The 25,953-nt window shown below is 39.8% G+C and overlaps 1 protein-coding gene and 1 pseudogene across 4 annotated transcripts in view; one reads left to right on the plus strand and one right to left on the minus strand.

The window, feature by feature from the left end:
- GIGYF2 (GRB10 interacting GYF protein 2) overlaps positions 1–25,953 on the plus strand; it is a 177,152-nt gene that overhangs the window by 19,873 nt on the left and 131,326 nt on the right. For 3 of the 4 annotated variants that reach the window (XM_011980241.1, XM_011980238.1, XM_011980240.1), the window contains one exon: positions 23,433–23,516. Coding sequence is in view for 3 of the 4 variants with exons in the window: in XM_011980238.1 (XP_011835628.1) it covers positions 23,476–23,516 (41 nt within the window). In the remaining variant the exon portion in view is untranslated. Of the gene's footprint in view, positions 1–22,690; positions 22,761–23,432; positions 23,517–25,953 lie in introns of all 4 variants that reach the window. The other variant, XM_011980239.1, reaches the window with a different exon arrangement.
- Positions 18,102–18,769, minus strand: LOC105539804 (annotated as a pseudogene).

Genomic DNA, 25,953 nt, shown 5'->3' on the forward strand with positions numbered 1-25,953 from the left:
GATCTCCTGACCTGGTGATCCACCCGTCTTGGCCTCCCAAAGTGCTGGGATTACAGGCTTGAGCCACCGCGCCCGGCCAAGGTCAAATTTTATAATTGGCCACAAGTACTCGGAATTGTTTTTCTTGAAGTCTCATTCGTTTTGAAAAAAATATCTGCTACATACACAAGTCTGGACAGCCGTATTGTGTGCAGCTATTCTTTCAAGTCAAAATTATGTTCTGTGGAAAAAAGCAACTAATTGAGCTTGTAACCCAAAACAGTTGCATTAAATATCATTCTTCATGACTTTGTATGCAGTAGAAATGCATATTTCCCATTTCATCATGTAGAATATTAAAAAGATGTGTTCCTAGGAATCAAGATTAATACAATTAATATTTTTTACTCCTTCGTCATGGGCATTCGTAATAAAAGTGGCTTTTCCCCCCTCTCCCTTATGAGTACGTGCCACATGGCAGTGAAGAATACAGTGACTGCTGGTACAGTTTGTTGCAATTAACTTCAGTCATGCTGTAGTGCCAGCAGTTTTCCCCATCAGTATACAGTCTGTGCAAGTGTCAACACATTGAAAAATGCAAATAATATTTTAGTTTTTGCAATAGAAAATTCTCAAACTAGCAAATGAGATCACAATAGTATTTTGTAATAGTATTATTAAGAAAATACATCATGGATGCCCTGAAAGAGTTTGGAGGTCCATAGATTGTACTTTGTAAACTGCTGCTTTGAGGAGTAGAACACTTTTCAGTGTTACATTTACATATGTTACAATGATTTTTTAAAAACTGATTTTAAAACATAAGTGTTTGAAATTAGAATAAACACATCACTGAAGGTTTTTAGATATTACTGAGAATTTTTAGTGCTGAGTAGATAAGAATTTGTTTATAAGTTAGGATGAGTTGTAATTTTCTGCTATGAAGAAAATGTTCTGTGAATCTCCACCATCCAGTACCGTGACTACTAGCCACTTGTTTCTGTTGAGCACTTGAGATACTACTAGCTGGTGTGACTGAGGAACTGCATTTTTAAAAAGTGTAGAAAAAAACTTTTTTTTTTTTTTTTGAGAGGGAATCTTGCTCTGTTGCATAGGCTAGAGTGCAGTGGCACGACCTCTGCTCACTGTAACCACTGTCTCTCGGGTTCCAGCTATTCTCCAGCCTCAACCTCCCGAATAGCTGGGATTACAAGCACCCACCACCGTGCCCAGCTGATTTTTTGTATTTTTTATTAAGAGACAGGGTTTCACCATGTTGGCCAAGCTGGTCTTGAACTCCTGACCTCAAGTGATGAGATCGCCTTGGCCTCCCAAAGTGCTGGGATTACAGGCGTGAGCCACTGGGCCTGGCCCTAACTTTTAAATTGTAACTTTTTTTTTAAAATAATATGCTTTAGTTTTTAGAACAGTTGTAGATTTACAGAAAATTGAGAAGATAGTGCAGAATTCCAGTTATTAACATCTTACATTACTAGGGTACATTGTTATAATTAATAAACCAATATTGATACATTGTCATTAAAGTCCCTCATTTATTTACATGTCCTTAATTGTACCTAGTGTCTGTCTCTGTTTCAGAATTTCATCCAGGATACCACCTTATACCTAGTCATGCATTCTTAGGCTTCTCTTAGCTATGACAGTTTCTCTGACTTTCCTTGTTTTTGATGACCTTGACAAGTTTGAAGAGTACTTGTTATTTTGTAGAATGACTCTCTTTTAGAATTTGATGTTTTTCATGATTAGACTGTGATTATGGATTTTTAGAGAAAGATTACAAAGTGCCATTTTCATCATATTGAGAGTATATATGTCATCATAATTTATCATCCTTGATGTTGACTTTCATACGTTGTTAGGTTGTCCACTGTAAAGTTATTCCCTCTGGTGCCTTTGAAGAACTGATTTTTTTTTCTTTTTTTTTTGAGACGGAGTCTCTGTCTGTCACCCAGGCTGGAGTGCAGTGGTGCGATCTTGACTGCCTGCAAGTTCCGCCTCCCGGGTTCACGCCATTATGCTGCCTCAACCTCCTGAGTAGCTGAGACTACAGGCACCCGCCACCATACCCGGCTAATTTTTTCTTTATTTTTTAGTAGAGATGGGGTTTCACCATGTTAACCAGAATGGTCTCGATCTCCTGACCTCGTGATCCACCCGTCTCGGTCTCCCAAAGTGTTGGGATTACAGGCGTGAGCCACCGCACTGGGCCGAGGAACCGATTTTAAAATTTTAGTTAATCTTAATTTAACTTTACATAGCCATATGTGGCTAATGGGTGCTGTGTCAACAGTACAATTGTAGATAATGTTCTTCAGTTTTAAATTTTAGCTAAAACTTTAACATCTGTTTTAATACCTTTAAAGAAGGCAATTTAACATAAAAGAAATATTAAAGCTTAGTCTTGGAATACATTGTTTTTTGGGGAGTGCAGTCTGTTTACTTTTAGTAAGTTTAGTCTTTTTTAAAAAAAGTTTTCTGAGGTAAAATTTACAATAAAATACCTTCATTTTAAGTATGCTCATTAAGTGTACATTTTGATGAGTTTTCAAAAATGCACACACTGATGTAACTATTACTGTAATCAAGATATGTAACATTTTCATTATCCCCAGAAGTTTCCCCCAGCTGTTTTGTAGTCATTTTTCCTCCTCTACCACTATTTTCTGTGACTTACTGATTAATAGTTGCATCTTCTAGAATTTCATGTAAATGGAAATCATTTTTAGGTCTGGCATTTTTTTTTCCCTATTTTAATACTTTTATGTTCGGGGGTACATGTGCAGATTTGTTACATAGGTAAATATGTGTCATGGGAGTTTGTTGTATAGATCAGTGCCCATTAGTTATTTTTCCCAATCCTCTCCCTCCTCCCACTCTCCACCCTCCATCGTCTGAGAGGCCTCAGTGTGTGTTGTTTCCCTCTGTGTGTGCATGTGTTCTTATTATTTAGCTGCCACTTTTAAGTGAGAACATGCAGTATTTGGTTTTCTGTTCCTGCACTGGTTTGCTAAGGATAATGGTCTTTAGCTCCATCCGTGTTCCTGCAAAGGACATGATCTTTTTCTTTTTTATGGCTGTAGGATCTGGCATCTTTTGCTTAACATAATTATCTGTGATTCATCCATATTGCTGCATGCAAATAGTTTGTTTTTTAATGTCAAGAATATTCCAAGGTATGACTTTACAGTATTTGTTCATAATATTATTTATGAACATTTGGATTGTCCTCAGTTTTGGGCTATTAGAATAAAGCTGACCTTAATTTTATGGCATAGGTAATGATTCAGAATTGTATTGGGTTGCAATGTTTATCACAATACTATAAATAGAAATTTAAATTCCTGTTAGGAAGGAGAAAAGACAGCAGAGTATCTGTAATTTTTTTGAAGACGTGCCATAGAAAGGATAATTCACATAGAAATAATGTTTTGCAAGCTTTTATGTATAGTGTATGGGCCAGGTAGGTGTAGACAATTCCTTGGACTTTTGTTGGCTTTCTGGGGGGGAAAAAAAGTTCTTTGTTAATTCCTTAGGTAAAATGTTTAGTAATAAAGTGAATATTGAAGCCTAAGTTTGCTTCATGAAGTTTTGTCGTGAGTAAATGTGTTAACAGATCATATTTTAAAAATTACTCAAAAATGTTGGTGTATTTATTAGTGAAGAGATTTAGTATTGCCAGATTAGATGGATGCATAAGGAAAAGGTGTTTTCTGCTATAGTAGATGGGAGAAGACTTTCCTTTTTTTTTTTAAACCTTAAAATTCTTTTTAAACCAAGTTAAAGTTGAAAAGAGTGATAACTTTCTATGACATTTATGTTGGGACTGTAAAAGTGTTTCAGCAGGCCAGGCCTCTGCTTTTTGTGATAATTAAAATACATTTTGTTATAAAGTAATGAAAGAATATTATTTCAAGTTTTGAGAGTAGCGGGCAAGTCATTAATTTCACCTCACTAATATTCCTTTGTCTTGTGTTCTTTTCACCTTTTTTTGGACATATATATAACTGTACTGTGTGCAGATGTTACGATAGCTGTCTTTTGTTGAGTGAATGTGCCACTTTTACAAGATTGCTTCCAGTCTTTTACTATTATAAGTAATGTGGGTCCCCCTCATGTTTGGACTTTTTCCTTTTCATCTTCTTACTTAGCTGTTTTCTGACATTTGAAAAAAAGCATTCGAAGATCTACATTCTTTTAGCCTAGTACATGAGTCTTGCTTCATTTGAATGTAGACCTTTTTATGGTCTTAGGAGCTGACAGATTTGAAGATTATTTTGTCAAGATAATGGTGTTTTTTGTTTTGTTTTGTTTTTTGAGACAGAGTCTTACTCCGTCACTCTGACAGCAGTGGCACAATCTCGGCTCACTGCAACCTCCACCTCCCGCGTTCAAGCAATCCTCATGCCTCAGTCCTCCCTACTAGCTGGGATTACAAGCATGTGCCACCATATCCGGCTAATTTCTTTTTGTATTTTTAGTGTAGAGATGGTGTTTCACCATGTTGTTTAGGCTGGTCTTGAACTCCTGGCCTCATGTGATCTGCCGCCTTGGCCTCCCAAAGTGCTGGGATTACAGGCATGAGCCACCGCGCCTGACAGGTGTGTTTTTGTTTTGTTTTTTTAATGGCAAAAATTTAAGCAGGGAATGCATTTAATATGTTATCGGAAGATATGCCTTTAAAATAGTTTAGCCGGGCGCGGTGGCTCACGCCTGTAATCCCAGCACTTTGGGAGGCCGAGAAGGGGGGATCACGAGGTCAGGAGATCAAGACCATCCTGACTAACGCGGTGAAACCCCGTCTCTACTAAAAATACAAAAATTAGCTGGGCGCGGTGGCAGGTGCCTGTAGTCCCAGCTACACGGGAGGCTGAGTCAGGAGAATGGCGTGAACCCGGGAGGCGGAGCTTGCAGTGAGTGGAGATCGAGCCACTGCACTCCAGCCTGGGCGACGGAGCGAGACTCCTTCTCAAAAAATAAAAAATAAAATAGTTTAGATAGCTTTGTTTTATGCTCACTGAAGTTTTTTTGATCCAGGGTCTCACTTTGTATCCCAGGCTGGAGTGCAGTGTCATGATCACAGCTCACTGCAGCCTCGACCTCCTGGGCTGAGGTGATCTTTCCACTTCAGCCTCCCCAGAAGCTGGGACCACAGGTGTGCACCACCACACCCGGCTAATTTTTTTTTTTTTTTTGGTAGAAATGGGGTTTTGCCATGTTTCCCAGGCTAGTCTGAAACTCCTGAACTCAAGCAATCCAACTGTGTCGGCCTCCCAAAGTCCTGGGATTACAGGCGTGAGCCACCATGCTTGGCCTTGAAGTATTTGTAATTGCTAAACCATTTATGGTTTACTTAACCTTTATTAAAAACAACTGGAGCTGGGCCTAGTAGTTCATACCTGTAATCCCAGTGCTTTGGGAGGCTGAGGCAAGAGAATCGCTTGCACCCAGGAGTTTGAGGTTACAGTGGGCTATGGGTGCAGCCCTGCACTCTAGCCTGGGCAACAGTGAGACACTGTCTCTAAGAAACAATAATAATAATTGATATGTAAAATATGGTAAATACATGCACAAATGTGAAGTTTATAGTTCAATACATTTTTACATGTGTATATACTTTTGTAGTCACCACTTCGATCATGATAGCGAACTTTTCCAGCACTCCAATTCCCTCTCCTTCCTGTGTAGTAGTCCCCTCTTCCCATGATGAGTACTTTTCTGACATCTGTCACCATTTATTATCTATTTGTCTTAGTCTGTTTGTGTTGCTATAAAGGAATACCTGAGGCTGGGTGATTTATAAAGAAAAGAAGTTTATTTGGCTCATGGTTCTGTAGGCAGTACAAGAAACATCTACTTCTGGTGAGGGCTTCAGGCTGCTTCTACTCATAGTGGAAAGCAAAGGGGAGCCAGTTTGTTTAGATCTCATGGTGAGGGGAGCAAGAGAGAGAGAGAGGAGGGAGGTGTCAGGCTGTTTTTAACAACTAGGTCTCTTGGGAACAAATCAAGTAAGGACTCACTCATTACTGTGAGAGTGGCACCAAGGCATTCATGAGGGATCTGCCCATAATCCAGACACCTCGCATTAGACCTTGCCTCCAGCGTTGGTGATCAGATTTCAACATGAGATTTGTAGGGGTCAAATATCCAAACCATAGTACTCTTCTTGAACATCACATAAAAGGAATCATACAGTATATATTTTTTCCTAGCCAGCTTGTTTTTCTAAACATGGTATCTGGGTGATTTTGCAGTATCATTGTGAATATCAGTAATTTTTTTTGTTGTTATTTGTTTTTTGAGACGAAGTCTCACTCTGACCAAGCTAGAGTGCAATGGCATGATCTTGGCTCACTGTAACCTCACTACAACCTCTGCCTCCTGGGTTCAAGCAGTTCTCCTGTCTCAGCCTCCCGAGTAGCTAGAATTACAGGTGCTCACTACCTTACCCAGCTAATGTTTGTAATTTAAGTAGAGACAGGGTTTCACCGTTGTTGGCCAGGCTGGTCTCGAACTCCTGACCTCACGTGATCCTCCCACCTCAGCCTCCCGCAGTGCTGGGATTACAGGCGTGAGCCACCGCACCCGACTGGTTCTTTTTAAAAAATTGCTGAGTAATATTTCATTATGTGCGTATACTGCAGATTGATTTGCCTGTTGATATATGTTTACATTGATGGACGTAATACCCAAATGTCAGTTTTTGACAATTATAAATAAAGCTACTATGAATCTCTTGTCTTTTGGTAGAAATAGAACTTCAGTTTCCTTGGGCGTATGTGTAGCAGTTTGTTATGGGATCACAGGGTAGGCATACAGTTTAGATTTAATGGATATTGCCAATTTTTTTGAAGTAGTTGAACTAATTTGCACTAATAAAGTTATTAATCTTGTGTTATCTTAATTCATGTCTGGCTAAACTAAAAATCACTGACTACTGTAGTGGGGACAGAACTACTAATTTGTTTAGTATATGTGGAGAGTGCTAGAGGAGTTGGTCTTTTTTCAGCTTTTGGAAAAACGTAGGTAGGGAATGGGAATGGGGGCAGATTCAGGTTCCTTGGTATTCATTCTGTGTTAGTCTTGTGGCAGACTATACATAGTACTGGCTGGATTCCATCCCAAATTTCACCATATTTTTTCTGGGTAAGTTTTGTGTAGCTAGGAAGTAGAGATTTGTAGTAGCACTTTTTTTTTTTTTTTTTTGAGACGGAGTCTTGCTTTTTTGCCCAGGCTGGAGGCTGGAGTGCAGTGGCGTGATCTCAGCTCACTGCAACCTCTGTCTCCTGGGTTCAAGCAATTCTTCTGCCTCAGCCTCCCAAGTAGATGGGATCACAGGTGTGAGCCACCGTGCTGGCCACATAATTTTTATAATAAAGATCCAGGGGATTTTCAAAGGTATGTATGTTTTGAGTTCTTAGTGAAATAGTGGTGGTAGCTAATCTGTCTTCAAGACTTCTGGGAAGCAGTATTCGGGAACACTGTCAAAGTTGAAATATCAGACACTGTGCTGGAGTCTGACTCAGCATCTGCTTTGGCTTCTTCTTGCTGATTTTACCCACATGGGACTTACTGTGTAGATTTGCTACCTTTTTTGTTGAAAGTGATTTCCTGAGATCAGAAGTTGCTTCGTTCCTCTAGGCTGTGCCAGGCTGTAAGAAAATGGCAGGCTAAGAGGGAGAGGTCAGAGTCTGTCTTTTCTTTATAGTAAACTGAACAATAAGAAGGACCTAGGTTGATTTCTTTTTTCTCCTGTGAAAATGTACTTAGGCCCACAAAGTGATAGATGAGGTCCCAAAGAGGAGATGAACAGTCTTAAAGAGGAAGTCATGAAAATTATAGAAAAATACAGGGAGAAAAAGAAAAATAATTATACTAATAATCAGATAAAATAACTTATAGTAAGGTCTAAATTTAGCTCAGTTATTTAGAAGTTGACAAAAAGTCTAGCTTATATAATATTCACTGTTAAGTACAAGGATACAATTTATTGAAGAAGACAGCTTATTGGTATTATTGCATAAGGAATATATTACTTGAAGTCACTTATGTGTAATTTTGAGTAATGGACAAAGTCTGAAAAAGCAGTTATGTAGAAATATTCTCTCAGCTGTTTTTTTTAAAATTATACTTTAAGTTCTAAGCTACATGTACACAACGTGCAGGTTTGTTACATAGGTGTACATGTGCCATGTTGGTTTGCTGCACCCATTAACTCGTCATTTACATTAGGTATTTCTCCTAATGCTATCCCTCTCCCAGCCCCCCATCCTATGACAGGCCCTGGTGTGTGATGTTCTCCACGGTGTGTCCAAGTGTTCTCATTGTTCAATTCCCACCTGTAAGTGAGAACGTGTGGTGTTTGGTTTTCTGTCCTTGTGATAGTTTGCTCAGAATGATGGTTTACAGCTTCATCCATGTCCCTGCAAAAAGGACATGAATTCATCCTTTTTTGTGGCCGCATGGTATTCCATGGTGTATATGTGCCATGTTTTCTTAATCCAGTCTATCATTGATGGACATTTGGGTTAGTTCCAAGTCTTTGCTGTTGTGAATAATGCTACAGTAAACATACGTATGCACATGTCTTTATAGTAGCATGATTTATAATCCTTTGGGTATATATACCCAGTAATGGGATCACTGGGTCAAATAGTATTTCTAGTTCTATATCCTTGAGGAATTGCCACACTGTCTTCCACAGTGATTGAACTTGTTTACACTCCCACCAACAGTGTAATTTTTTTATTGTTGTTGTTGAGACGGAGGCTCACTCTGTTGTCCAGGCTGGAGTGCAATGGCATGATCTCAGCTTACTGCAACCTCCACCTCCCAGGTTCAAGCAGTTCTGCCTCAGCCTCCTGAAGAGCTGGGATAACAGGCATGAACCACCTCGACTGGCTAATTTTTGTATTTTTAGTAGAGACCGGGTTTTGCCATGTTGGCCATGCTGGTCTCAAACTCCTGGCCTCAAGAAATTCACTCACCTTGGCCTCCCAAAGTGCTGGGATTACAGGCATGAGCCACCGCGCCCTGCCTCTCAGCTGCTTTTAAGTCATGTCTTTAAAGTATGCGATAAAACTTTCTTTGAAGTCCTTATCCCTAGTGTTGGAATAGCCAAAGAGAAAAGGCCAGAAGAGGGAGGGAAGAACCCGATTATCTTCTCTGTCAGAGTTGCTTTCAGCATGAGAAAGATATGCTAATAGAGTGGTCTCAGAACTAACAATATTTTGCCCACATTCCTTCAGAGGCACTGTCTTTTTCTGACTCCTTCCTCAGAGATGTGAGGGTAAGTTCTCAGAATTCCTGAGACCTGCCAGTTCCACTATGTGATGCATTCCTGTCATCATCTGTCCTTGTCCAGAATGAAAGTCTATCTATTTATTCATCCTTTTTTGTAGTCTGATCTTCATATCACTCAGAGTTTCTTCTTCCCTTGACCAAATCTCTTGTTTAATTCCTAAGACTTTCCTCTTGAATTCTCTGAAATGTTATTTTTGTGTTAAACCTCTCCCTCATGTTCATAAGATGTTTTTCAGCTTTCTTGTGGTAACTGAAGCCCATCTGCCCTGGTAATCTTACCTTCCCTTTAGTCCTCTGAGGTTAACAGTAGATTTTCTTGCACTGTGATATGTCAGGATGCAGAATCAGGGTCTTCATCCTTCTCCATTCACAGGCTCATTCTATTCCTTGGTTAGTGTGGCTCTTCTGCCTAGCTTGCTACTGTTCCTCTATGCAGTTCTTAGTATACTTTCATACGTTTTCTAGTTTAGGTGATAGATCATATATGGTCAGGTTAGCCATTTTTTCTCTATCTTTGTGCAAAACTCTCTTTCTTCTGAAGTTCATGCTGTCTGACAATGCATCTCTCTTCCCTTCCTTAGTATCAGAAAAGGACCCTGTGTTCTTACCCTTTGATTCATTGTTTTTTCTATTTTCCTCTCTGCCATTATCCTGAGGTTACTTTAGAGTCTATGTAGCTGATCCATCCAGTCCTCCCAGTTTCCTGGTTTCTTGTCTTTTACTTTCATCTCTAGTTCTGGTAGTGCATTCATTTTTATTCCTACTGTACTTGCTTTTTGGCATTACCAACATCTTAAATTTGTCAACTCTCTTCTGTTTTTACACCCTTCCCCATAGTGTCTAAATCACACTTCTGCCAGCACTCTCTACTTTGCCTCTTATTCTTCCCTTTACCGTGCTGACAAAACCCTAACCCTGGTTTCCTGTGGGCTCTCTGCCCCATACCCAGGCTGCTACGTTGGAGAAAGAAGCCCACAACCTTGCAGATTAGCTTCCCTCTTGTATTAGCCCATTTTCATATTGCTGTAATGAACTGCCTGAGACTGGGTAATTTATAAAAGAAAGAGGTTTGGCTGGGCGCGGTGGCTCAGGCCTGTAATCCCAGCACTTTGGGAGGCCAGGACGGGTGGATCATGAGGTCAGGAGATCGAGACCATCCTGGCTAACACAGTGAAACCCCGTCTCTACAAAAAATACAAAAAACTGGCCGAGTGAGGTGGCAGGCGCCTGTAGTCCCAGCCACTCGGGAAACTGAGGGAGGAGAATGGCGTAAACCCGGGAGGCGGGGCTTGCAGTGAGCCGAGATCCGGCCACTGCACTCCCGCCTGGGTGACAGAGTGAGACTCCGTCTCAAAAAAAAAAAAAGAGGTTTAATTGACTCAGTTTTTCATGGCTGGGGAGGCCACAGGAAACTTACAATCATGACAGAAGGAGAAGGGGAAGCAAGGCACCTTCTACACAAGGTGGCAGGAGAGAGAAGTGCCAACGGAAGCAGGAAGAGCCCCTTATAAAACCATCAGATCTGATAAGAACAGCGTGGGGGAAACTGCCCCCATGATTCAGTTACCTCCATCTGGTCTCTCCCTTGACACGTGGGGATTATAGGGATTACAATTCAAGATGAGATTTGAGTGGGGACACAAACCCTAACCATATCACTTCTCTATCTTTATTGGGTCTTTAGAGATACTGTAGCTAAGTGCAACAAGGTGCCCTGAATTGGAGACTGGCACGGAACAAGGATGTTGTTGGAAAAACTGATGAAATCTGAATAAACTCTGAAATATAGGTCATAGTGATGTACCAATGTTGGTTTCTTAGTTTTGACAAAGTATTGTGTAACCTAAGTTGTTAACATTAGGGGAAACTGACGGTACTTTCTGTATTATCTTTGTAACCTTTTAATCTATAATTATTTCTCAAGTTTATTAAAAAAAAAAATCTCTAGCATAGAACACAGCAGCTATCAATTTCTTTAGTTTCCTCAAACCCTACCTTATCTTCTGTGTCATTTGCCTACTTTTCTGAAAAGATCGAAGCCATCAGTTTGATGAATTCCCTTCCGTTTCCTTTATTTTTGTTTTTGTTGGTTTATTTTAAAATTATTTTTTATGTAGGTTTTGTAGATACAGGATCTTGCTGTGTTTCCCAGCCTAGTCTCAAACTCCTGGGCTTAAGCAATCTGCCTACCTCAGCCTCAGTGCTGGGATTCCAGGCATGGGCATTAGCTTGGTCTCAATTTCCTTTTAAATTCGCCTATCCCCTTCAGTAAAACCCTACATAACCTTGGAAGCATTCTAAGTCATTTGGATCTACTTTCCTCTGATTATAAGTAGATAGGAGTCGTTTTTGTTTCTATTTGTTCTGTGAAACCCTCATACTTCCTGCCTTCTCAGAGATTTCATTTACATGACATTTTTGTTGAATTGTTTCTTCACCTTTTGACTCTACTAGTAATTTTTCACTGGGGATATTATTTCTCTTCTCCCACAGCTAAGAATCTTTTTTTTTTTTTTTTTTTTTGAGGTGGAGTCTCGCTCTGTAGCCTAGGCTGGAGTGCAGTGGCATGATCTCGGCTCTCTGCAACCCAGCCTCCTGGGTTCAAGCGATTCTTCTGCCTCAGCCTCCCAAGTAGCTGGGAGTACAGGCGCATGCCACCACACCCAGCTAATTTTTGTATTTTTAGTAGAGACGGGAGTTTCAACATACTGGCCAGGCTGGTCTCAAACTCCTGACCTCATGATCTGCCTGCCTCGGCCTCCCAAAGTGCTGGGATTACAGGCGTAAGCCACCGCGCCTGGCCGTTTTCTTTTTTCTTTTTTTTTGAGATGGAATTTCGCTCTAGTTGCCCAGGCTGGAGTGCAGTGGCGCTATCTCAGCTCACCACAACCTCCGACTCCCGGGTTTAAGTGATACTCCTGCCTCAGCCTCCTGAGTAGTGGGGATTACAGGGTTTTGCCACCACGCCCGGCTAATTTTTTTTATTTTCAGTAGAGACAGGGTTTCTCCATGTTAGGCTGGTCTCGAATTCCCGACCTCAGGTGATCCTCCCGCCTTGGCCTCCCAAAGTGCTGGGATTACAGGCGTGAGCCACTGCACCCAGCCTTCCACAGCTAAGATTCTTAGTTTTGAGATGGAGTCTTGCTCTGTCACCCAGGCTGGAGTGCAGTGGTGTGATCTGAGCTCACTGCAACCTCCGCCTTGAACCTTCTGGGTTCAAGAGATTCTCCTGCCTCAGCCTTCTGAGTAGCTGGGATTCACAGGCGCCCGCCGCCATGCCCGGCTAATTTTGTTTTGTTTTGTTTTGTTTTGTTTTGTTTTGTTTTGTATATTTAGTAAGACAGGATTTCACCATGATGGCCAGGCTGGTCTCGAACACCTGACCTCAAGTGATCCACCCATCTTGGCCTCCTAAAGTGCTGGGATTATAGGCATGGGCCTGTGCCGGCCTCACATGTAAGATTCTTGAAAGAGTTGACTGCATTTGTGGTCTTCCTCACCTCCCAGTCATGCCTCACTCCATTGAAATCTGGCTTTGTCCCCGACGGTACTCCTAACTGCATTCTTGCAGGTCATCAGTGAGTTCGTTTCTGAAGCCAGTGAAGAATTTTCAGTCTTTCTCTTTTTTGACTTAAATATTTGAAACTTTTTTTTTCTTTTGGAGACTGTCTCACTGTCACCCAGGCTAGAGTGCAGTGGTGCTATTGTAGCTCACTGGAGCCCTGAACTAGGCTCAAACCATCCACCTCAGCCTCCCAAGTAGCTGGGACTAAGGCAAGTGCCACCATACCTGGCTAATTAAAATTTTACTTTTTTGTAGAGATGAGCTCTCACTATGTTGCCTAGGCTGATCTCAAACTTCTGGCCTCAGGTAATCCTCCTGCTTCAGTCTCCTAAAGCTTTGGGATTACAGTCGTGAGCCACGGCACCTGGCCTAATATTTGAAACTTTCAAATACTTTCCTTAAAAAAAATGTACCACTACCATCTTTGTTGTATGCACAAATTAGAAACTTAATAGGAAAAGAAAATTATCCACAATCCTACCACTTAGAAGTATTAACATTTTGGGGCATATCTATATATATCCAATGTATTTTAAAATGTTTTAAATATAATCATATTCTCTGTATTCTGTAACTTGCCTTGAACACTTAATATGTTGTTGGTATCCTTTCATGTTAGTGAAGTTTAGTTACTCATCACCTCACTCTTCCCTACTAGATCGAATTCATTCTCCTCCAAGTAACTATCCTCAGTCATCTTTCTAAAGTACAAATTTTATCCTGGAAATATGAAATGCAGAGACTTTTGTGATGTAGCCACTGTTTTACCAGTCTTTGCATTAGTTTTTTAGCCTGTTGAACAAATTATCTTCCAAAAGAACCTAGGTCTTTCTCCTTTACCCTTTCCTGCACCTCTCCCTCTCCCCCTTTACCCTTAAAGACTGCCTCATTCTTAGTGTCTGGTTTTTGGAGTCCTTATAATACGATTTGACCTTGTGCAAGCTGCTTAACTTTTCTCTGTGCCTCATTTCCTCATCTACAAAATTGGGCCAAAGAATCTATGTCAAATTAAAAGAATACATATAAAGCACTTTGAACTCTTAGTAAGCACATAGTTAGCTCTCAATAAATGCTAGCAAATACTATAATTCAACAGATCTTCAGTGTTATGCTTCTCATTTTAGGATAATCTTCCCAGTATTCCCAGAGCTTACTTTGCATAGTTCATTGTAGTCCTTACCAGGTGGTACTCATTGTTTTTTTTATTAGACTGGCGCCTTGAGGACAGGAGTTGTCATTGTATTCCTTGTTCATAATGCATCCAAGTAATCTGGTTGGGGTTACCAGATAATATTAGCAGTATCCATTAGATTTTTGTATTGGATCAAAGAAATTATTTCATGGGATTTTGTTTAGAAAATCTGCTCTTACTTACATATTTCTGTATATGAAGTGTGTTACTCTGTAGAAGAGGTTGGGTTTACTAGTAAAAGTTTGGGACTGGGAGAGTTTAGAACATGGATCCTTTGGCCAGCCCTTCAGGTGGCCAGTAGTAGTAATGGCTTTTAACTTTTTGCAGTTTGGAGTTTAAAAAGTAAGCAAGATGAGGCTGGTCACCGTGGCTCACACTTGTAATCCACCTGTAATCCACCACTTTGGGAGGCCAAGGCGGGTGGATCACTTGAGGTCAGGAGTTTGAGACCAGCCTGGCCAACATGGCAAAATCCTGTCTCTACTAAAAATACAAAAATTACCTGGGTGTGGTGTTTGGCACCTGTAATCCCAGCTACTGGGGAGGCTGAGGCAGAAGACTTGCTTGAACCTGGGAGGCCGAGATTGCAGTGAGCTGACATTGCATCACTGCACTCCAGCCCCGGTGACAAAGCAAGGCTCTGTCTCAAAAAAAAAAAAAAAAAAAAAATTCATATGGGAGCACACCCTTCTCCCCATCCCCAAATACCCTTTGTTAAAAATTTTAAAAAGAGTAAAGTAAATAAGCCACAGTGATGCATGCCTATAGTTTCAGCCACTGGGGAGGCTGAGGTGGGAGGATTGCTTGAGCTGAGGAGTTCAAGTCCAGCCTGGGTAACAGTGAGACCCTGTCTCAAAAACATAAAAGTTAAAAAATAAATAAATAAAATAGTTGGTTTTTTTTTTTTTTAATTTTTAAATAGGTCCTATAGCTTTTGAGGATTTGAGATTTCTTCTAGGTGAAAATTTATTTTAAAATATACGTGACAAGATTTCAAAAGTACAAAAAGGTAACTCAATGGAAGATAGGTCTTGCCCACTCCATACTTCCAGTTCCTCTTTCTAGAGGACTATCACTTAGGTGAACTTTAATTTTCTGTAAGGAAATCATATTATACACTAAGCAACTGTGATTTTAGAATTCTGTCTAGTAGAGATAAAGGCATAAATATATGAATAAAAGGTTGTTTATTGCAGCATTGTTCATAAAGGCAAAAAAGTAAAAGTTACCCATTTCTATGAAATGTTACACAGCTTGCTTTTTTTTTTTATTTTGGCACAGAGTCTTGCTCTGTTGCCCAGGCTGGAGTGCAGTAGTGCGATGTCAGCTCACTGTAGCCTCTGCCTCCTGGGATCAAATGATTCTCATGCCTCAGCCTCCTGAGTAACTAGGATTACAGGCATGCACCACCACACCCAGCTGGTTTTTTGCATTTTTAGTAGAGACAGGGTTTCACCGTATTGGCCAGGCTGGTCTTGAACTCCTGGCCTCAACTTGATTCACCTTTCTTGGCCTCCCAAAGTCCTGGGATTACAGACATGAGCCACTGTGCCCGGCCCATTTTAGCTTTTAAAAAGTGAAACTTAACTCTGTATCTGTTTATTAGAAGTTTGTCCATGCAAATATATTGAGAGAATTGCCTGTCTCAGAATAAGGTATATAGTATGATTCTTGCTTTATAATAGCAAATAGCTAATCCCCTTTCCCCACCACATATATATGAACATGTTTGAGTGTGAAGTATGGAGGGATACACACTAGTCTGTTAACATGTTTACCTCAGGAAATGGGAAGAGCGGAGAGGCAAGAGGAATTGTGAACTTCTTGGAGGTTAGTATGGGTTCTATTTTAGTTATAGAGAACATGGTGAGAATAGTACCTCGGGGGAGAAAACTAGAGTCAGTGAATTTGAGTTTAGTGAAAGGTTTGGGCTAGAGATCTCTACCTCTGTGGTCTTTCTCTTTCTTCCTGTATCAGCCTGTACAGTGATTGCTGAGGCTTTGTTCTTGTTCTTTCTTAAGATTTCTGCTTTGGGGTAGCCTTATTCAATTTTTGATTGTAACTTTATGGATTCACTTCCATTAAATCTGTATCTTTCTATTATGACTACTCTTCAACTCTAGGTCTTTTGGATACCTCCTCAAGCACCTTGCACTTATTTTGTTCAAAACCATCCTCAGTATCCATCCCCCCAAATTCATTTTGCTGTTTTCTGCTTCCTTTCAAGCTTTATAATACATGTTTGAAAAATACCCCCAACATTCAGTCCTGTAGATTCCATTCCATTTATGTTATCCTGTGTTTTAGATTTTCCCTTCCAGAGGGAGCAGTGCTTTTACTGCTTTGGGAACTATTTTATGGAGTGGGTGTTTGAATAGATCCTTGATTTTGTACGAGCCATTCTAAGGGAGGGAGGTCGGGCTTCTGGGGGAAGGGTATGTCATAGCACAACTAAAGAGGAAGGAAAATTCAGTGGACAGTAGAAAGTTCTCATTTGGCCTTGAGTTGGGAGGTGAAACAATAGGAGATTGAGTTGGGGAGGGAGGCATGAGTTGTCAGATTGATGGTACATAGTAGGTGTGATTGGACTTTTTTAGAGGAGTATAGGCCATGATCAGAAAGGTGCCTTAGGAAAATTGATCTTGAGGCCCAGTCAGGAAAGTGAATGAGAACTTCTGTTATAATAATCCAGACATGCATTAATAGAGTTTGGACTATAATGAAAGAGGAATGCAAGAGGAATCTTGAAGGAGAAGTAGGCTAAATTTGAGACAAAATGACTGGATATAAGGGATGGAGTAGAGAGAGTTTCAGATGATCTGGGCTTTTGAGACTGGCTGACCAGTAAACTGAAAACAGTAGTGCCTTGATGATGTGATCAGTCGTTGATCCCATGCCACATTGGTCATGGGAGAGAAAAATCATTTTTGTGATTAATTGCAGGGGTGGGATCATCTCTCCCAGCCAGTGGCCAGTTAGAAATTTGTGGGCAGATTTTTAATTGCTGTTGTTAAAATGACACTCCTACTCTCTGCATGTCCTCTTTGCCATTCTGTAATTTAGAGGGAAATAAAGATGGGCAGAGAAATACCAGGATAGTGCTGGTAATGGAGGAAAAGGGAGGTCATAGTTTCAACAAAAGACAGTCTGCAGAGGCAGGATAGCATGATGGAGCAGAGCGTCCAGAGTCTGGTTCAAATCCTGAATTGCTTTATAAACTCAGAGCCCTTTTCTTTTCCCTTTCCTTTCCCTTTTCTTTTTCTTTTCTTTTCCTTTTCCTTACTGGGTCTGGCTCTGTTGCCCAGGCTGGAGGGGCTCACTGCAGTCTCGACCTCCTGGGTTCAAGCAGTCCTCCCACCTCAGCCTCCCAAGTAGCTTGGACTACAGGAGTATACCACCACGTGCGACTAAGTTTTGTATTTTGTGTAGAGGTGAGGTTTTTGCCGTGTTGTCCAGACTGTTCTTGAGCTTCTGCGCTCAAGTGATCTTCATCCCTCCGCTTCCCAAAGTGCTGAGATTACAGGTGTGAGGCACTGCACCCGGCCTCCGGAGCTGTTTTCTAAAGGTCACAAGTCTTCTAGGAGTTTAAACTGAAAACATTTGGATAGTTGGAGTTTAAAATGTTGCCCTAAGCTCCTTTGAATACCTCATTACATCCTTAGAAAAGACTATTCAGAGATAATGCACAGTTTCCATTCCAACTAATTTATAATTTAGAGGCAGAGTGTAAGACCGTGCCTCCAGTACATGTAAATACATTAAACCTGGACTCATTGAAATTGATTTGGAAGGAGCTGTCTGGTATGAGCAACTCAGAATTAAGAGAATACAGTATTTTTAAGTGCATAATTTAGATTTCTCCAGCGTTCATGCCTCTTCGATTTCCTGTTTTGAATCATAAAGAAGAATGAGCAGAACACTGTTCTGAGTAATGCAGGTCTCTTTATTTGATAATTAAATCACTCGGTTTATTATTTTTAGGTTTTTTTTTTTTTTAATTAACCTTTCAAGCTTTTATTTAAATGACATGATCCAGGATGGATTTTAGATTTTGTTGAAAGCAGCCACATCCATGGACTGCATGCACATAGTCTTCAAAAGCAGTGATCTGCTTCTCCAGCATATCTGTTCCAACTTTATCTTCAACTACGCAACGTATTTGAAGTTTCTTAATTCCGTATCCCACTTGAACTAGTTCACATGAGCCCCAGACTAAGCCATCTGCTTGAATGCCTCTGATGCACTCCTCTAATTTCGCCATAACTGTCTTCTCATCCCAAGGTTTCACATCTAGTAAGATGGAAGACTTGATAAGTGCAGGTTTTTTGGCTTTCTTCGATTCATGTTGTGCAAGGCATTCTTCCCTTAGCCTCTTCGCTTCTTCACTTTTCTCCTCCCATCAGATCCAAAGAGATCAATGTCATCATCATCTTTACTATTTAGCTCCTCTTCCTATAGTGTCTTCCACATCCACAGGACCATACTTGCCCAAAGCTTTCTTCAGTCCTGGAAGGCTGGCCTTTTCTTTTTCGTAAGACTTGATGTGATTATACCAACGAAGGGCATGACACAAGTCAGCAGGCGGTAGGCTTTGCTTCAAATACTGCCACATCTTCTTGTGATGGCAGATACCCCTCGATGTAGCTCTTGTCCACCAGGTAATTGTTGAGCACCTGGAGGCCGGCAGGACTTTTCAGGTCTCCAAAATCCATGGTGTCAGCTGTATCTGAGAGCTGGGGAGCAGCAGGAAGAGCGCAAACTGTGGGCACCTTGCACTGAGAAAGGAAAAAAATATTCTTAGGTTTTTAAGAGTTCTTCAGAAATCTTTACTTTAGGGGCCGGGTGCGGTGGCTCATGCCTGTAGTCTCAGCATTTTGGGAAGCTGAGGCAGGTGGATCACCTAAGGTTGGGAGTTCGAGACCAGCCTGGCCAACATGGTGAAACCCCGTCTCTACTAAAAATACAAAAATTAGCTGGGTGTGATGGTGCACACCTGTAATCCCAGCCACTCAGGAGTCTGAGGCAGGAGAATCACTTGAACCTGGGAGGCAGAGGTTGCAGTGAGCCAAGTGCAGGGTGCCACTGCACTCCAGCCTGGGCAATAGAGCGAGAGACAGTCTTAACAAAAGAATAAGTCTTTACATTAGGAAATAATTTTCTTATGGAAACCATGTTGTAAATGGTAGTTGGTTTCCCAGCTCAAGACAGTGAAAAATCTTCTGAGCTCTTAATGGTTGTGCATTGTAGTAGTTTTGCAGTACTTAAAGATTTATAGGTGCAACGATAAAGTGGACCCAAACAGGATTTCCTTGCTTGTTGTTCCTTAGATGCTGCTTAAATCTGGGGCTTCGTTTATATTTCAAGACTGCTGCTTGTAGAGGCTTCACCTGTATCATTTGTGTTAATAGTGACCCTGGAGTTTTGTGCTTTGCAGAACCTATGTGGGCATATGTGATGGCCTTGTAATAAGTTAAAGGGGAAAATATTAAATCACTAACAATGAATTTAGTATTTTCACAAATAGCAAATACTTTGAATTTTAGTTGAGATTTACCTGCTTTATAAATGCAGTCTGATTTAAATCCTGACTTGCTTTATAAATGCAGAGCCATTATTCAATGCTCTAGAATCCTTTACGGGTTTGAGTTTAAAACGTTTGGCTAGATGGGGCTTAAAATGGTGGTAAAACCGTGCCTTCAGGATGTTTAGTATTAAAGAAAAACATTACAGTTGATGTTGTCTCTACAGCTCTAGTTGATGTAGTCTCTTCAGTTCTATTTGTCATCCAGATAGGTCCACATACTTTTCGAAAACACACTGAATTGATTTATGTTACAAAAGGTCATAAGGCTGATTTGTAAGCAGTGATACCTGTTTTAGTTTAACAGTGGGCACCTTTCCTGGGGTCTGATCATTGCTACCTTGACAAGTCATTCATTCATTACATTCAATTAAAATGTACCATAATTTTAATTGAATCTTAACATGTGTCAACTATAAGATTAATCATTTTGTGCATTACTGAGAAAGAAAGGAATACTGCCAGGAAGACTCCGTTGCATCTGGCACAGGCTTTTCTTGTTAGAATTATTTTATATTTTTAAAAAAAGCTCTTTTAAACTTATTTAGCTAATAAGAATGGATTTTTATTATATAGTGTATCCTTTTATTGCATGTATGAAAATGAAAATAGAAGTAAAATACATTTGTTAAGATAGTCCTAAGATATCTGAGTATTTAGAGTCTGACTTTTCTAAATCGCTTTTCAACTTGGCGTTACAGAAGTCTCCTTGTGCTTTCTTCCTCCCTCTCCCCACCAGTCATTCAAAGTATTGGTGATGCAGTAGTTAAGAGAATGCTCTATTATTCTGTCATCAATTTAAAAATTAGTCATTTGATGTTTGTGAAGATTTTAAGAGCAATATAAGCTGTTTAGTTTTTAACCCCTTTTAGTACTTCAGGGCTACTGCATGTGGTCATATGGGTTGTGCAGTGTCATGTATCAATATCAATAGCAAACCATAACAGACTCCATTGGCTTGTGTGGTTTTCCCCCCCCTTTCTTTCTGAGGTCCTGTAAATCACTTGGAATCATTCTCTGAATGATGAATAGTTACTTCACTAATATTCCATGGCTGTATTTGCTTCTTTTCTGTTATACAATAAATTTAGTTTTGCTATAGAATCATATTATTTTGAAGACATTTAAAGTGGCAATTTAAAAATTGGCCCTTGTTCAGACAGCTGTAACACAACTCACACCCAGCCAGTAGCAGTTGTAACTTGGCATCAGTTTTAAGATTCATTCTAATTTCAGAAAATTAAAATGTTAAAGTGTGTTTTCTTTTTTAATTTTAATTTTTTTTTTTTTTAAATTGAGACAAGGTCTTGCTCTTTTGCCTAGGCTGGAGTGCAGTGGTGCAATCGCGGCTCATTGTATTCTCAACCTCCATGGCATAAGTGATCCTCCCACCTCAGCCTTCCTAGTAGCTGGGACTACAGGTTCACACCATCATGCCCAGCTAATTTTTGTATATTTTTGTGGAGACAGGGTTTTGCCATGTTGCCCAGGCTGATCTTGAACTCCCGGGCTCAAGCGATCCACCCACCTTTGCCTCCCAAAGTGCTGGGATTACAGGTGTGAGCCACCATGCCCGACAGTTATGTTTTCTTTGAATCACCAGTTGTTTTAAGAGGTGAGGAGGAGCTGGGCGCAGTGGCTCATGCCTGTGATCCTAGCACTTTGGGAGGCCAAGGCAGGCGGATCATGAGGTCAGGAGATGAGACCATCCTGGCTAACATGGTGAAACCTTGTCTCTACTAAAAATACAAAAAAAAAAAAAAAAAAAAAAGCTGGGTGTGGTGGCACACACCTGTAGTCTCAGCTACTCAGGAGGCTGAGGCAGGAGAATGGTGTGAACGTGGGAGGCGGAGCTTGCAGTGAGCCTTGATCGCACCACTGTACTCTAGCCTGGGCGACAGAGCGAGACTATCCCCCCCCCGCCAAGAGACCAGGAGGGTACTAAGTTTACCTCAGTTTTAGTCTGGTTTGCACCTTTTGTGTGGTCGGGGAGCAGGGAGTCAGAGTCAAGTAAGAACATGATAATCTCCCTTGGAGTCTGCTTGGTTGACATAGGACTGGAAGTACCTTTCAGAAGGAAGGCAGATAAATGAATAGCTGATTATGAAGGTTAACACACTTTTACTTTGCTGTTTCTAAGCTTTAGACATTTGTAGTTTATTATTTTTTAGGTCATTTAAACAGAGGCAACAGGGTGATAAAGGGAGAGACTCCTTAACTTGGTCCCTAGTGCCCTGTATGATGTATATTAGAGATATTTTACAGTATACAGTTGTCCCTGAGTGTCCATGGGGTTTCGTTTTAGGATGTCCTTCAGATGTTAAAATCCTTGGATGCTCAAGTCCAAGGATAATGTAAAATGGCATAGTATTTGCGTATAACCTGTGTACATACTTCTATATACTTTAACACGTCTAGGTTACTTATAATGCTTAATACAACAGAAATGCTGTGTGAATAGTTGTTCCGCTGTATTGTTTAGGGATTAATGACAAGGAAAAGAAGTATCTATATATGCTGGTACAGATGCAGTTAAAAATTTTTTTTCCATCCGAGGTTGGTTGAATCCATTGACCAGAACCCATGGATATGGAGGGCCAGTTATGTTTACAATTTTTATAGTATTTTCCATTTTTAAGCTCCCATATCTTAAAATTACTTTCAAAATGTCACTTGTGAAATTCATTCGTTTATTATTTTAACTTGACAATCTGAGGCAACTTTTAAAAAGTTTATTTTTTTTTATTTAAAAACTTTTTTTTTTTTTTTTAAGAGATAGAGTCTCACTATGTTGCCCAAGCAGGTCTCGAACTCCTGGGCCCAAACCATCTGCCTGGCTTGGCTTCCCAAATTATAAATTTATTTTTATTTACTTATTTTGTAGAGACGGGTTCTCACTCCATCACCTAGGCTGGAGTGCAGTGGCAGGACCACACCTCACTGCAGCCCCAAACTCCTGGGCTCAGGTGATCCCTCCACCTCATCCTCCCAGGCAGCTAAAACTACAGGCATATACCACCATGCCCAGTTGATCTTTAAATTTTTTTTTTAGAGACCACGTCTCCAACTCCTGGGCTCAAACAATTCTCCCATCTCGGCCTCCCAAAGCGCTGGAATTACAGGTATGAGCCTGTAATACAGGTACTTGCCTGGTGGTTCCTGGCCTGATCCAAGATAATTTTTACAAGAAGCACTAGGCTCGAGAGGCTGAGACAGGAAGATCACTTGAGGTCAGGCCAGGAGTTTGAGACCAGCTTGAGCAACATAGGGAGACACACTGTCTGTTAAAAAAAAATCACTAGGGGGTAAAATGCTAAATGCAGAAAGTGAGGAGAGTTGAAGCTCTGTGATAGGTAAGGAGGGTCCTTATTTTAATAATCTTTGATGTACCTCATGGTGAGAGGGGAGCCATTACTAGGAAGTAATAGAAACTAAAATGTAAATATATTACCCTTCATTCACTCCCCATTGTTCCAGAGATAAAGGGAGAGAATCCTTAACTTAGTCCCCAGTGTCCTGTGTGGTCTGTTCCTACCTGTCTCTCTAGCTTCATCTTAAACTATGCCTCGTTCCCCCAGATTAACATAGAAAGGTGGGGAATCAGAATATAAGGGTTGATTTATTCATTTCATTTTGCCTGCTATGTTATTGTTTTAAGTAGTAATTTTAAAATCTCATTTTTGTGACTCTAGTTGAGAGGAGCATAAATAAAATGCTCTCTAGCTGTACTTTCTGACCTGGAATTCCACATTTAATCTCAACTAATTGTATGGAGATATTTTTCTCGTTAACAGGTTTCTCCTCATAGAAAAATCTATTGTAAAAATACGGAAAAGAATGGCAGCGGAAACGCAGACGCTGAACTTTGGGCCTGAATGGTGAGTTTTCAAAATCTCATCCTCTTTGATATTGGATGACTAATACAGTAGTAAAGTATTTGACAGGTGCTAGGTGGTTTATAAATGTGCATGTTTTTGAGACTTTTGCTTTATGTGCCTTGCTGAAAACAGTGTGTTAGTTCAGGAATAAATTATATTTGGTAAATGAGTGTATTCTATACTTAATTAAAATTTTTTTTCTTTGGTTATATATGTAATGATGGCGGGAGTCTGACCCTCCTAGAAAATTATTTTCTGTTTATTTAAGTCATTGTCTAGGTGCATATACAATTTTATGTAAGTATAATTATAACATTTTTATGTCTGTATGTTTTCTGCTACATTGTTTTGTCATTGCTATTCATAGATTCATTTGAGAAATAGTTTTCATTGAAATATTATTTGAAAGATGGCCTAGGCAGGTAGTTCAGTGTTATACTAGCTGTTAGCCTGTCTAGGATTGAGTTAGCGTTGGACATGATAACAATTAATTGACCTTTGAGTCTCTTACAGATGTGTTTGGACCCCGAATATGGAATTCTCATGGAATTTTGAGATCCATCACATTGTAGTGTGGCTTTCCCCCCTCCCCTCCTTTCTTTTTCCCCAAAGTTGGTGATTGAAGATCCTCTCTTCAGTGGCATCAATAATAATAATTAATTTTTCTATTCAAACCTTGGGCAACCCCTTTGGTAGTATCAGAAGCAGTATCTAAAATAGATAAATTGGATTTATGTCTTAAACTCTTGGTTGTTCAGGTGGGTGTGGTTCAATAAATGATATAGACTTCCTAGACTTCCTGTAGTAACTCTGTTTGAGGAGTCTTATTAACTTACCCTATTAGAAACATTTCTTTTTATTAATATATGTGATCTTGAAGTTTTCTTAACCTTTATAGCCAGCATTTGGAGACTGAGGAGAAATCACTGTTTGAAGTTCTAAGAACTGATGGAACTCCTGTATTTTGAGAGTTTATTTAGAACATGTTAACCTAAGTAATGCTGTACTTGTTTCAGTTATTCCTTTATATTTTAAAAATGATTTTATTATCAAATTAATATGTTTCTAAAAAAATTAGAAATAACTAGTAAGCCAGAAAATACCATCGTAATTTCAACATCCATGGTACACACTGTAAATATCTTGGTGTATCTTTCCAGGTGGTTTTATGTATGCTTATTTGTGTATATATACATTTATTTTTTACAAAAATGGGATCATACTGTACCTTTAGTTTTGTAGCCTGCTTAAAGAAATAACCAAATCAGAAACATCTTTTTTTAATCAATAAATATTTTCTGTTGTATTGAACAGTTGCATTGTATGGATGTACCATCATTTATTCAACTAGTCCTCTAGATGTGGCATATAGAAGCTGTTCTTGATTTTTCATTATAAAAATATTTTTAATGAACATTCTTATAGTTAAATCTTTATTTCTACCTTAATTCTTTTTATCAAGTGGATTTAAATTCATATAAGTTACTTTTTAAGCCATTTTGTGTGCAACTCATCCACCTTTATCTAGAATTTGTAACTGCTTCTCTTTTATATTTACATACCTTCATGTCTGTTTCTTTATAAAAACATGGTTAAAATTGTCAGCTAATTTAAGGAAGTTGTTTTTTTCAGCATCCTGCTGTTTATAGGTAACAGAAAGGGAACACCAGGAATTTAGACACATCAAAAGGGAAAAGAAAAACTGATGATATTTTAGAATCAATATACATTCAGCTTGATGCCCTATAGTATGGGTTGGCAAATTGTGGCCTGTGGGACTGTAAAATTTTTGTAAGTAAAGTTTCATTGAAAGACAGAGACGTCCATTTGCTTCCATATTTTCTGACTGCTTTCATGCTACAGTGACAGGGTTAACAAAGGGCATTTGGTTCACAGAGCTTAAATATTCTCTGGCCCTCTACAGAGACAGTTTGCTGGCTCCTGCCCTATACCATGAGTTCTCAAGGTCATCTCAGTGTAGTATTGAGCATCTTTGAATAGCATCTTACACATCCTCCTTTTTATTGATACTCTGAAGTTTTGTTTGATGGTATTTCACCTGAGTGGCTCAGTGTTTTGTACAAAATTTGAATTGAGGTAGCCTTAAACAGAGGGCAATCACCATTTCCATGCTTAAACAGTGGACTCACCTAATTGTATATCTGTTACCTTGCGGACTAGAGCTTAGGAGCATTCCCTTAGTCATCTGAAATGCTGATGAACTGAGGAATGCAGGTGTAAGTAGGCATAGTGCCCTATGTGTATCATCTGTCACAATTCCTTCTGGCAAAGGGAATATATGAGGCCCTTTAAGTAATCCTGAGCTGGAAAGTTACAGTAGGTGTAGAGAGTACTACCTTATTTTTCTTCATGTATGACGTTCTTTGTGAAACTTGAGGTAAAGAGCTGTGCCCAGGGTACTTGAGAATCAAGATTT

This window comes from Mandrillus leucophaeus, unplaced genomic scaffold (genome assembly GCF_000951045.1).
Source record: "Mandrillus leucophaeus isolate KB7577 unplaced genomic scaffold, Mleu.le_1.0 Scaffold21, whole genome shotgun sequence".
NCBI classification, from domain to species: Eukaryota; Metazoa; Chordata; class Mammalia; order Primates; family Cercopithecidae; genus Mandrillus; species Mandrillus leucophaeus.